This window comes from Danio rerio, chromosome 21 (assembly GCF_052040795.2).
Source record: "Danio rerio strain M-AB ecotype USA chromosome 21, GRCz13ab, whole genome shotgun sequence".
Classification (NCBI taxonomy): Eukaryota; Metazoa; Chordata; class Actinopteri; order Cypriniformes; family Danionidae; genus Danio; species Danio rerio.
In genome coordinates, this window is record NC_141041.1 from 36904902 (window position 1) to 36917742 (window position 12841).

Consider the following 12841-nt stretch of genomic DNA (forward strand, 5'->3'; position numbering starts at 1 on the left):
ATAGAATACAAATTTAAATAGGAGGGGTAAAAAAGTGCTAACTTCCATTGCATTTTCATGCAAATGTGTATCACCCCCGCAGCCCTCTCCAATGCCATCACCAAAATGGGTTAAATCTCAGAGACTGACATACTTGGATATGAGTCTTGCCTTCCTCTGCGGTCACCGGTCTGCACGCTTAGTGTTATAGCCACTGGATCAAATTTTCATTAGTGTGGATGCTGAAGCTCCACAAGGCTAATCCATGCCCATTAGATACACCTCACTTGCTATAATAAGACAGTGATCTAACAGGGCAGAAAAGAAGGTCCACGCGGTGTGTCTGATGTGGGCTCACATAGCCGTTTCTACCTCAGAACGGAGCTCATCAGTGGGACTGACAGCAAGGCAAAGACAAGATTTTAAATTGGTAAGTTTTGCTGTAATAAACAGATTTATTTGTTCTCTGGTCTAAACTTTTTCAGGCCTGATTTTAAATGAAAGGATATTAATGTAAAGAAAGGGTCCAATCAGATGAATTCCAGTTGGGAAAGTAAAACACTGAATGATAAATGTACTAACATGTTAACCATTATTTCCTTTATTAATTTAGCCAGGAGATCACATTGCGACAGTACTGTCTCTTCTTCCAGTAAGACCAGGTCACGATTAGGACAATTAACCACAATTTTATTATTGTAAAGTGTATACTACAGTAACTGTTTTACGATAAAAAAATAAAATAAAAAACATGGTAAATGTGTTAATTAAACATGCTGCCCACATGAAACAATGTTCTGGGATTGTTAAATCATATAAGAAACATGCTTAGTTAACAATTAATTCAAACAAACAAGTAAAACATAGCACTGTGTTAATGCTGGTGACATGTTAAAACATACTAGCAACTTTCTAAATTGTGATAGAAACATGATAGCTGTATGTTAAAAGTGTTTTAAGAAACCTTTGCTTTACTAAATCATTTTAAGATGCAGGCAATGTACTAAACATGTTAGCAGTGTGCTTAAATGATGCTAGAAACACAAATGTAAAACCGTGTTTTTTGGTTATAGATTGACATTTGTATAATTTAAATTTTACCACAAATATCATGGTTAAACTAGGGTTAATGTAGGAAAACCATTTCTGAATTGTAATTACATTTTTTGAAAATGAATTGTAGTAAAACCATGCTTAAAGAGCCCCTATTATGTATTTTTTTTTAAATGAACTTCCATGTAGTGTGTAACACAGCACAAAGTAAAAAAGTCAGCTGAGGCTAAAATCTGAAAGTGCACCGTGTTTAAAACTATTGATTCATCTATAAAAGAATCGACTTATAGTGTTTCGAATGAATGCAACTTGGATAAATTTTTAGCCGTGTCAGCATGACGTCCATACAGAGCTCAATCCCAGCTTATTTGTTGCTTGCTCAGACCCGGGAAAGTTGAACCTCCTGGCCCTGCCCACAAACACTGTAGATAGAAAAAGAGGAAGACAAACACTGTAACAGATCCCGGTTCAATCAAGTCGCATAGAAGCTGTGCTCTGAAGTGTGAAGGAAAGATTCCCTACCCAAAGATGAGGCAGTGAAGAGTCAGTGGTTGAAGTTTATATTTTGCAAAAAATACCTCAGCATTATAGCTCCAGCCTTGTGCTTCAGCAATCTGCACACTTACAACAGGAAATTCATCCGCTGTTTGTTAAAGGAAGGATCAGAAAAGACTATTGATGTATGGGACTTTGTCAGAGCTTGACAGGAATTTTACAGTACACAGTTCATGGATCAATTTCTTCCTCCATTTCACAAGTGTAAGTGCGATTAAAATAGTTGCCTCTTTGTAGAGGTCTGCATTCCCGCAGCTGTCCTGCAGGACCCGATAAGATTTCTGCGGCGCGGGAATAAATTTCCGAATAAAGCCTGGGAGCGGTCGGTAATGGGTTTAATTTGGGACGGGAGCGGGCCGTCTAGCAATATCGCTCCCGACTCCCAAGCGAGTGAGCACGCGTAAGTATGTGTGTGAATGAAACAGCACGATGCTGTGTTTAGCTTGTTAGTTGCTGTGTGTGTGTGTGTGTGTGTGTGCGAATGAGAGAGAGAGAGACCTTTGTCTGTGTGTGTGTGTGTGTGTGTGTGTGTGTGTGTGTGTTTATACTGACTGCTTGTTATAGGCTGTCTGGCCTCTGTATAGTTGGGTGGTTTTCGGTTTTGTTCTCCCCCGCTCTTTAGCGGGATCGGGCGTGGCAGGTAGAAAACGGGTGGGTCGGGCAGCAGGACAACAAATGATGAATATAAGCGGGAGCGGTGGGGTTCGGGCTAAAACCCGGCTGGAGCGGGATTCAAAATTTAGTCTCGCATAGATCTCTACCTCTTGTTTTATCTAGCTTGCAAATTATGTATTAATTGTGTTTTATTACTTAACCACTTGTACTGTATATGGTTAACTCTTCATATTCTCATGTTGCGTAATGCCACGTTGAAAATGTGACACGTTGCTTTGGTTACGGATTTAAAGTTAAAAATAGAGCAATATGCTGGTGTTAAACTCGTACACTCTTTCTTACTACTTGTTGATAAGCTGTGCTGGGCATTTCTCTCTGGCTGCATCCAAAACCGCATACTTTCACACTATACAGTGGGCCAAAATCAGTATGCGAGCCAGGTAGTATGTCCGAATTCAAAGAATTCTAAAACTAGTATGCAAGAAGTACCCGGATGACTTACTACTTACGGCGAAATTCTGAAGTGTGCATCCTATGCAGGCTGCGCTATTCCCTGATGCCCCACCAGAGAAATCATGAATGGGAGTGAAGCGATGCAACTGACGCAGGTAGGTCACGTGACCATGACAAAATGGTGGATGTAGTACGCCCGAATTCTATTCATTCATTCATTTATTTTCTTGTCGGCTTAGTCCTTTTATTGATCCGGGGTCGCCACAGCGGAAAAAAATGACCAACTTATTCAGCAAGTTTTTACGCAGCGTATGCCCTTCCAGCCGCAACCTATCCCTGGGAAACATCCACACACACACTACGGACAATTTAGCTTACCCAATTCACCTGTACCAAATGTCTTTAGACTGTGGGGGAAAGCCGGAGGAAACCCACGCCAAGGCAGGGAGAACATGCAAACTCGACACAGAAACGCCAACTGAGCCGAGGTTCGAAGCAGCGACCTTCTTGCTGTGAGATGACAGCACTACCTACTGCGCCACTGCATTCATACTGTATAGAATGTACTTTTCTAACGGCCGAGTAGTACGTTTAAATTTAAATGCAGTACCTACTGAGTAATTTCAGACACAGCCTCTGTCTCACGCTGAATGCAGTCGACCAATCACAACATACAATCAGTGCAGATTAGCATCCAGCTAGGGAGGGGTTTGGGAACAAATGAATTACTGAATGAATCATATTGGAGTCGCTGGGATCATTAGGTGAAGATAAAAGCATATTATAATACAATGAAAGTGTTTTTGACCTTGCTTGCTTCCTTGATTGTGGTTAGAATTGTTTACTTGTAACCATGTTTTTTGCTTTATTTTAATTGTATTAAAATGGTTCATTTTGGTGATGGAAAACATGCTACCCACATGATACAACATTCTGGCTAAATTAAGTCAGTTTAGAAACCTTCTAGCAATCTGTTAAATCATAGCTTGTTAGCATTTTGTTAAAGTGTAGGTGACTTAAAAATGCTAGCAACTTGTTTGCTAAATGATTTAGTTATTTAAGAAACATTTGCTGTATGGTAAATCAAGTTAGAAACAAGCGTATGTGAGCGTATGTGATAAACATATTAGCAGTGTGATTAAAAGATGCTAAAATATGTTAGCAGTATGCATTATGCTACCAGTTTTACTACAAACACCAGAGTTAAAAAACGGTTAATGTAGCAATTAAACCATTGCTGAATTGTTGTTTGACCATGTTATAAAACCATGGTTCATAATTTTCATACATTTCTGTTTTGCATCAACCTAAAATGTTTTAGGCTAGGCCCATTTATTTTCTCAATTTGACATCAAAGTTTGTCTTGATGCTAGTTAGTTAATCTAGATCATCATCATGCCTGTTCCACATACTGAAGTATCCAGGGAAAAAGAGGAACAGCAGCCTGGCTCGGACACAGAAAGAGGTAAGACACATCAGAAGAAGGAGAAAAAAGTCTCTAGTTTCTATAAACAGCATGCCATGTCAATGGATATAAGTGACTCAAAGAAATCAGCTTGAAAGCAAGGCACTATGAAGTGCGGGGGAAAGCTGAACAGCCTAAGTGAAAGCAGACAGCCAAATTTTCATTTTCTGTTCTGGCACTTCTCACCTGTTTTGACTGGGTTCCCAAAACAGTAAGAGTATTTGTAATGTAACATGATGGCAGGAGACTAAATGCTTTACTCCAGGAGACCATGACTCATCTATGCCTGATTGGGAAAGATTTGAATACTCTTAAATATTACAGAACAAACTGTATTTGACTGACGTTACACTCAGATGCCTGTTTTAAACAGAATGATTTAATTTGAGTCAAATTTGGGACAGAAAACGTTTTTGACAATAATTATGAATGATGGTATTTAATTAGATAAAACGTAAACATTTTTTAACCCCTTTGTGTGTGCTGTAAGGGATGTTTTCATCCACTCTTATGTGATTTTGAGTATTAGTTTTGCCACAACTTACTCTGTTTCAGCAAATAGAATGATTTTTGGGGTCAAAACCTATTTTGACACATATTTTCAGAAAATGCTTTTAATTTTTTTTTTTTTAACAACACCCTAACCAGAACTAAAATTGACAACCCTTTTTTTACCACCACTTATGTTGGTGGCTGCATTTTGCCCCATTTATTTCCATTATAACAAACTTTTTTGATTGCAAAGACATGACAGCATATAATCATGCATTCTTAATGTTTGTTGGTTTTCCCTTTCGGGATAAAGTAAAAGCTTTAATTTTTACAAAAAAAAATGTCATTATAATGGTAGTCAATGAGGCAAAAACAAGCACAAATATAACAAAGGGGTTGTAAATTTAAACAGTACACAATGGTTAAATCCTGTGTCTTTAACATGAAATGTGAAGTTATTACTAATTTAGGTCACACTTTACAATAAGGTTCATTAGTTAATGTTAATTAATGCATTTACTAAGATGAACAAACAATGAACAATACATTTACTACTGTATTTGTTTATGTTAGTTAACGTTAGTTAATGAAAATACAGTAGTTCATTATTAGTTCGTTAACTCATGGTGCATTAACTAATGTTAACAAGCATGGACTTGAATGTTAATAATGCATTAGTAAATGTTCAATTATCATTAATAAATGCTGCATGTGTTGTTCATGATTAGTTCATGTTAGTAAATGCATTAACTAATAAACCTTACTGTAAAGTGTTACCCTAATTTATAGTATTGTAAGTACTAGTTCCTAACATTTTAACAATTTAATAATAAATGGTAGTTCTGTTATTAATGTAAAATTGTATTTTTAATCTTTTGTAAATCAGCATCTCTGAACCTGGGAAAGAAGATCTGTGTTCCTCAGGATCTAATGATGGAGGAGCTTAAACTGAGGTCCAACCGAGGATCGATAATGTTTCATGAGAGACTCAAAAGGGTCGAGAGGTTCACCTTGGAGAACATTGCACATGGGCATCTTAATGTAAGACTTTTGAACTTATGAAGGTTAAAGATTAAATTCAAAATTGACCCCAATTTAGCTCCATACAGTAAAATTATTGCTTTAATAAAAATGTCTCGGGTCACATATGTAACCATAGTTCCCCGAGAGGGAACGAGACACTGCATCCAACCAGAACGCTAGGGGATCACCTCTTTTATACATGTCTTGAAGCACATGTGAAATCAATCTAATGTAATTAAAAGGTGTTGTCAGACCAGAGAGTATAAAAGCCTGCACTGAGCATTCAGTGTTAACTTCGAATTTGCTTAAAAGAAGTAACAGGCAGAAGAGAGTATGGCGGAAGACGCAGTGTCTCGTTCCCTCTCGGGGACTATGGTTACATACGTAACCCGAGACGTTCTCCATCTAGGGAACTTCAATGCTGCGTCCAACCAGAACGCTAGGGGAACACAATACCCACTAGGCCAGACTCACTGCTGACTGTGAACGCACACTACGCAGTGAGAACAGAGGACCCTGGTGAGGGGTCTACATCGAGTTGATTGTGACACACAAATGTATGTGGTTTTGACCATCCTGCCGCCAAACAAATGTGAGAGCCAGAAACAATTTGGGCCTTAACAAATTTAGGTGCGGGATGTCCAGCAGCATGATAGATAATTGAGATAGTCTCAACTATCCAATTACTTATTGTCTGCTTATTCACCAGACTCCCCCTCTTTGAGGGTCCAAAGCAGACCAGTAACTGTTCTCTCTTTCTCCAGTTGATAACCCGGTTAACATATGTATTCAGAGACCTAACTGGGCAGAGTAAATTTAATTTCTCTTGGTTCGACGACTGAAATGGGAGCGGATTAAAGGCCTGCAGCACAGCAGGTCTCGGCACATGAGTGGGCACCTTTGGCACATACCCCAGTCTAGGATAAAGAAAGGCTTTAGACATACCTGGAGAAAACTCCAGAAATGAAGGTGCAACCGACAAAGCCTGGCGGACACCAACCCTTTTTAGGGAAGAAATAGCTAATAAAAAAGCAGATTTTAGTGTCAGAAACTTATATGATGCCTCCTGCTGTGGCTCAGATGGGGGAACAGAGATGCCCTTGAGCACAAATGTTAAATCCCATGTCGGTACCCTGTGTGTGCTGACAGGCCTTTACGAAAGAAGCGACGAATTAGCGGATCCTGTCTCAGTGACTCATCATCTAGGGGGGAACGGTAAGCCACTATGGCTGACACGTACACTCTCAGAGTGGAAGCAGCTAACCCAGCAGACAGGCGATCTTGGAGAAATTCCAGCACTGAGGCTACCTGACAGCTGACTGGGCTCAGCTGGTGTTCTCTGCACCAAGCTGAAACAAGACCCCATTTTAGGGCATAAAGCTTACTTGTGGAGGGACCCCTGGAGCTCGTAGGCCAAAATGGGGCTACCAGAAGTAACTGGATTGTTGACGGACCCTCTCCAGGACTCCTGGGAGCAGAGCGACCAGGGGATAAGCATACAGACTCGTAGCCTCGGCCACGTCTGCACCATGGCATCCAGTCCCAGAGCTAAACCCGACGCCTGAAGAGCTTCTCGAAGCTGTTCAGGTGTCGCTCCCCCATCGTCTAAGCACTCTTTAATTAGGTCAGCCTGATATGCCTGCAACACTAAAATAGACTGACCAGCCATCATAAATGCTTTGCCGACAAGAGCCGATGTTACTCTTAGTGGTCTGGACGACAAAGGAGGGACCCTTGCAGATTTTTAATCTGGATGAATATGACGTGCTAAATCCTCTTCTATTATAGGCATTTCTGTACATGCTTTTTCCCCCAGCCCACAAACTGCTGAATAAATAACCATTTTTGGTGTCATAAACGTGCTGAATATGGATTTTTCCATCAGCTAATCAGCATCATGTAGTTTTGGACAAAAGGGGAGGTCCCTCAGTGGAGGATCTACTCTGCTAGGTAATTCTCTCTCATCCAGCATTCCTGTAAGACCCAGCTGCTGCTGCTCACGTGCTGGTTGCCAGTCTATTACATCAAACCTGTCAGCAGCACGTGAAATCACCTTCACTAACTCCTCATATTCCACTGACTGGGGCGGCAGTCCCCGACCCTCTTTGCATTTGCTGCAGCGGTGCATCTGTTTCCTCGGAAACGGAGGACGCTGCCCTCCCACTAGCGCAGAAGTAACTGCAGAGCGTGCTTCTGATGCTCCCGAGGGAGGACTAGATCTCACACATACAGAAAGAGAAAGGACAGCTTCCATCATCCATCTCAGCCGCCAGATCTAGCTGCGAACCCCACGACCAAAGTCTACGCTCAGCCTCAGCACGAGAGGGACCCAAATTGCGAGGAGCGCACGTCACGGGAGTTTTATTAGAGAACTCCCTCTGACTATGCAGCACCTTGCGGGAGAGATAATCACAGTGTCCACAGTCAGCATTCTCAAATGCTGCCAGGGCATGCTCCTCTCCCAAACACTCTAAACACAAATCATGTAAGTCACCAGCCATGATAAAACGGGGACATGGTGGCACATAACTTTTAAAGTTGTTCTCTGCCATATCAAAACAAAAAAGTATGTTGTCAGTTTTTTTTGTTTCCCCTTTGGATGGGGAACGGAAATGCTATTGGTGGATTTATTCATTATTCCACGAATGGGGATTTCGTTTCAGAAAGCCAATCGTCTGAAAGAGCATACAACGGGCTAATGAAATGCCAATGAATTGGTAACATAAGCTTGCGCATGTGTGCCTTATTGCCAATTAGCTCTTCATTTAAGCACAGGGGAAGCAGGGAAACGCCATCCTTTTCGCTTCAGAGACTTTACAGCCTTCTGAGAGAGTCGATGAGGGTTCCTCCTGCTATTATCAGCAATTTGAGCGAACGAGAGTTCTCCCGGTCCAGAAAAGGAACACGTGGCGGCAGACGGTCAAGCTGGGATTCTCCCTTGCCTGGCGTTCTTTGGGTCCGGTCCTCCAGAGCGGTGCGTATAGTTGCTTATTTCCTAAAAGAGCAACACAGACGTGCAAAACGTATTTTTTAGGTTGGCGCTCCAACTGTGCGTTTCTGGATGCGGTGGTTTCTTGTCTCCGGATGATGGGCACGATCACTGCGTTGCATGTTTGGGGGTCCAACATGTTAATTCGGTGCTCGCGGGCAGTTCATGTCGTCATTGCGATGCCATGACTGTTGCGCAATTGAGAACGCGGCTAGCCCTTGTGAAGGGACGAACCACCCCAGCTGTCCCCTGCACTGCAGCGGGCACTCGGGCAGATCTGAGGGTTTCAGCGGGAGATAATCCATCGCCCACGGACCCGCGAATCTCCCGCTCCTCCAAGCACTCCATCCAAGCTTCGGGCGGGCGTCTAACCAGATGGTAGCCCTTATGCTCGATGACACCGGAGACCAGACGTCCACTGCGGCATCGGAGGGTGGGCTTTCATTGTCCGATGATGATTCAGACCCGCTCGCCCTCTCAGAGCAGATGAGCGCTGTCAAGACGGATCCTGAAACGGACATTTTAGCCGTGCTTTCCCGGGCTGCTTCGGCCGTGGGGTTTGAGATGGTTTAGGACCAACTAGATGGGTGCTGCGTAGAGGACCAGAGGGCGAAGCCTTCATAGCTTCTCGTCCCCTTCTTCTCGGAAGTGCACAGTAGGCTCTCGCAGTCTTGGAGGGCACCTTTCTCTGGTGAGGGACGCTTCGCAGTCTGTTTACAGCACTTAACGGCCCCCTGCCCAGGGCGCCGTTAAGTGCTGTAAACAGACTGCGAAGCGTCCCTGAGACTTTTCAGTGCCACGAAAACATCAATGAAAGAGCACTTTTCCGCTTCCCCAGGTGTGACAGCACGAACCCTGCCAGTCCGAGACGCTCTGTTTCCCAGCTTGCAGGCTCTGTGCGCTTCGCCAGTGGCTCACGAGCGCTGGGGGGATGGTCTCCTTTCCCCCACCCCTCGAGCCCCCTCTCTGGAGTTGGGGTGCAGAGTGAGAGCGAATCTCTCGCCCCCAGCTCTTCCGCAGGACCCTCGCACTTCCTGGATCAGCACACCCACTCCACGCTGCCCCACTGCTGGTACATCAGCGATTGTAGTGATCAGTCCATTAGCGAGAGCTCTGCCTGCCTGGTTAGCTTGGGCCAGCCCTTCGCGGTGGCTCATACACACAATCAGACTCGGTTATGCGATCCAGTTCCCAAAACGGCCCCCAAGTTCACGGGTGTGTATTTCACCAGGGTCAGCCCCCTGTCCGCCCCTGTCTTGCGAGAGGAGATTGCTGTCCTCCTGGCAAAGGATGCAATTAAGCCGGTCCCTCCAGCCGAGATGGAGAGCGGGTTTTACAGTCAGTACTTTATCGTACCCAAGAAGAGAGGTGAGTCATGGCCAATCCTAGATCTGGCCATTTTGAACCGTTGTCTGCACAAGCTGCCGTTCAGAATGCTCACGCAGAGGCGCATCCTCCTGCATTCGTCCTCGAGATTGGTTTGCAGCAATAGACCTAAAGGACGCATATTTTCATGTAACCATTCTTCCCCGCCACCGTCAGTTTCTGCGGTTTGCATTCGAAGGTTGAGCTTGGCAATACAAAGTCCTCCCCTTTGGGCTCTCTCTGTCTCCGCGGGTCAGAAGCAAATGATTATGCACAGAGACAAGGTGCTCTGGCACCTCCACCTGTTGGGGCTTCAGGTCAACCGAGAAAAGAGCAAATTCGCCCCAGTGCAGAGGATCTCTTTTCTCAGGCTGGAGCTGGACTCGGTCACCATGACAGCGCGCCTCTCCGGAGAGCACGCTCAGCTGATGCTGAACTGTCTGAGAGAGCTTAACAGCAAAATAGTGGTCCCACTGAAATTTTTTCAGAGGCTCCTGGGGCATATGGCATCCGCAGCCGCTGTCACGCCGGTTTCCCAGTGGTATTGCACACCTGATTCAAAATGAATGCAAGCGCAGGTTGCCAGATTAACGACACCAACAGCTGTTAAGCCTAAAGACCATGGCTGCGTCCGAAACCGCCTACTACTCAGTAGGTACTGCATTTGAATTTAAACGTACTACTCGGCCGTTAGAAAAGTACGTTCTATACAGTATGAATGTGAAAAGTATGAATGGAATTCGGACGTACTACATCCGCCATTTTGTCATGGTCACGTGACCTACGTGCGTCAGTTGCGTCGCTTTACTTCCATTCATGAATTCGCTCGCGGGGCATCATGGGATAGCGCAGCATGCATGGGATGCGCACTCCGGAATCTCGCCGGAAGTAGTAAGTCATCCGGGTACTTTTCGCATACTGATTTTCAAATTCTATGAATTCGGACATACTACTCGGCTCGCATACTGATTTTGCCGTACTATATAGTATGGAAGTATGCGGTTTCGGACGCAGCCCATGTTCTAAATAAAAGCAATGGCAAGCGAAAGAAGGAATATTATCCATATTAAAAGTTGTTCTAACAATTTATATTTTAGATACGGCATCTATTACTTGCAGAAGAACAACAGAAAATTATGACAATGATCACATCATGTGTTTATTCAGTGCTAATATTGCAAGTTTGAATGCCATTTCATATGACATTTATTGTCATACTACTGAAGGCAGCAGCAGATTCACCTCAAATCTTGAAAAAAAAATAAAACCGCTTGAAATTGAACTTTGGAACTGTGACACATATCAGTGATTCAGCATCCACAATTAATAATGTTAAAGAGGTTTAATATGTACTAATTATATTATAAACCTTACCATTTGGAGTGAAGTACTATTCTGAATGTCTGTATTTAAATGTCTGTCGATGCAAACAGCCAAATTGCTTATTACTACAAATCTCGCCATGTAGAATATTGTTTGGACATGAGATTACAATGTAACCTGCTTACCCAATGTTTACAATTGTAATATTTAAATTATTTGCTAATTAATAACCACCTCATGTGGAACTCTGAATCTGCGTCTCATTTTGGTGTCTGCTTCTGTCCACCAGAGGTTGCATTTTGGTCGTGAGAGCACACTTTAAGAGCCTTTCTGAATGAATGAATCAAATACTTTGCTTTCCATCAATGCAACCCGGGGTGTTGAAATATAATTGACTGAATTGGCATTGGCCGGGTTTAATAAAGACAGCCATAATGCAGATTTCAAAGCAGAATATCTGACAAAACGGCTTTGTCTTTCAGATAAACAAGAATCTTCACTAGCATGTTTCTATATCTATATTAAAAACATAATATGATATTTTATGCTTAAGATAAGTTAAAAACCTACACACAGCACTTTTAAAAATCATGTTTTTCATTTGATTAAAATCATATGAATTTGTATAAATTTTCCACTTTTCTGACAATATGTAAAATAGTAATATCTGGATGCAGCCTTTATAATGCAAGCTGAGATTGCATCACTCAAACGAAACCCACCGTAAAGTCAGACGGATAAACAGAGAAGTAGGAAGTTTCCGGAACTACGTCATATCATATTATCGTTCAATATTTTAAAACTATTGGTTTTGTATTGTTTGTATACATTATTTTAATTGTTATAAGCACTTTTATAACCTTTTTTTATCAAATCACGTGCATTTGTTGATATCTCGGACAGTTTTACTATTTAAATCTGTCACTGTTTGCTCGAGTCTTAAAAAGTGCCCGACGCACCGACAGCCGAAATCATAAATCATAGTGGATGCGTCGAGTATAAACCAGGCTTTACTGTGACTGGTAGGGTTAGGGGTGGGGTTAGGTAAGCGCATTAAAAAGCATTGGATGCAGCTCAGATGGCCCTGCACGAGGTCTGCATCCAGACCCCACTCACTATTCCTCATGAATTCTGACGTTTAATCTAGTGTTTCCCGACCCCAGTCCTCAGTTATTCTTAAGGATTAGTAGTCTATACAATAGCCTCCTCGAAGGTTTAAAGAGGAAACACCACAATCAGCTGCAATTTCACTTTTCATTCTCAAATGTGTCTCAGTTGGATATAAATCAAGCGATGTTCTATTTTCTTTTCAATAACGGTGCTGTACTCTTCTAAAGCATAAACGTACCATAATGTGTTTGCTCATATATTAGAAAAATGCTAAGTGAACATTTTTGTTTATCTGAAAGACAATGCTGAAGTCAGATATTATGCTTTGAAAAATGTGTTTTCCATGCCAGAACGCTGTCTTTGTTTTGGATCTTTTAACTCGCCCAGTTTACCCAGTTATTTTTCAGCACCCCAGGTTG

The 12841-nt window shown here is 42.6% G+C and overlaps 2 protein-coding genes across 3 annotated transcripts in view; one reads left to right on the forward strand and one right to left on the reverse strand.

Annotated features, from left to right (window-relative positions):
• rgs14b (regulator of G protein signaling 14b) overlaps positions 1-230 on the reverse strand; it is a 97899-nt gene extending 97669 nt beyond the window's left edge. The window contains exon 1 of one of the 2 annotated variants that reach the window (XM_087301501.1): positions 134-230. The gene's annotated coding sequence lies outside the window, so the exon portion shown is untranslated. The remainder of the gene's footprint in view (positions 1-133) is intronic. The other variant, XM_087301505.1, reaches the window with a different exon arrangement.
• Positions 1-12841, forward strand: part of LOC100536537 (myozenin-2) — a 23514-nt gene continuing 10673 nt past the window's right edge. Inside the window, exons 1-3 of the mRNA XM_087301668.1 lie at positions 1-409; positions 4029-4120; positions 5499-5653. Of these exons, the coding sequence (XP_087157794.1) occupies positions 4051-4120; positions 5499-5653 (225 nt within the window). The 5' untranslated portion in view covers positions 1-409; positions 4029-4050. The remainder of the gene's footprint in view (positions 410-4028; positions 4121-5498; positions 5654-12841) is intronic.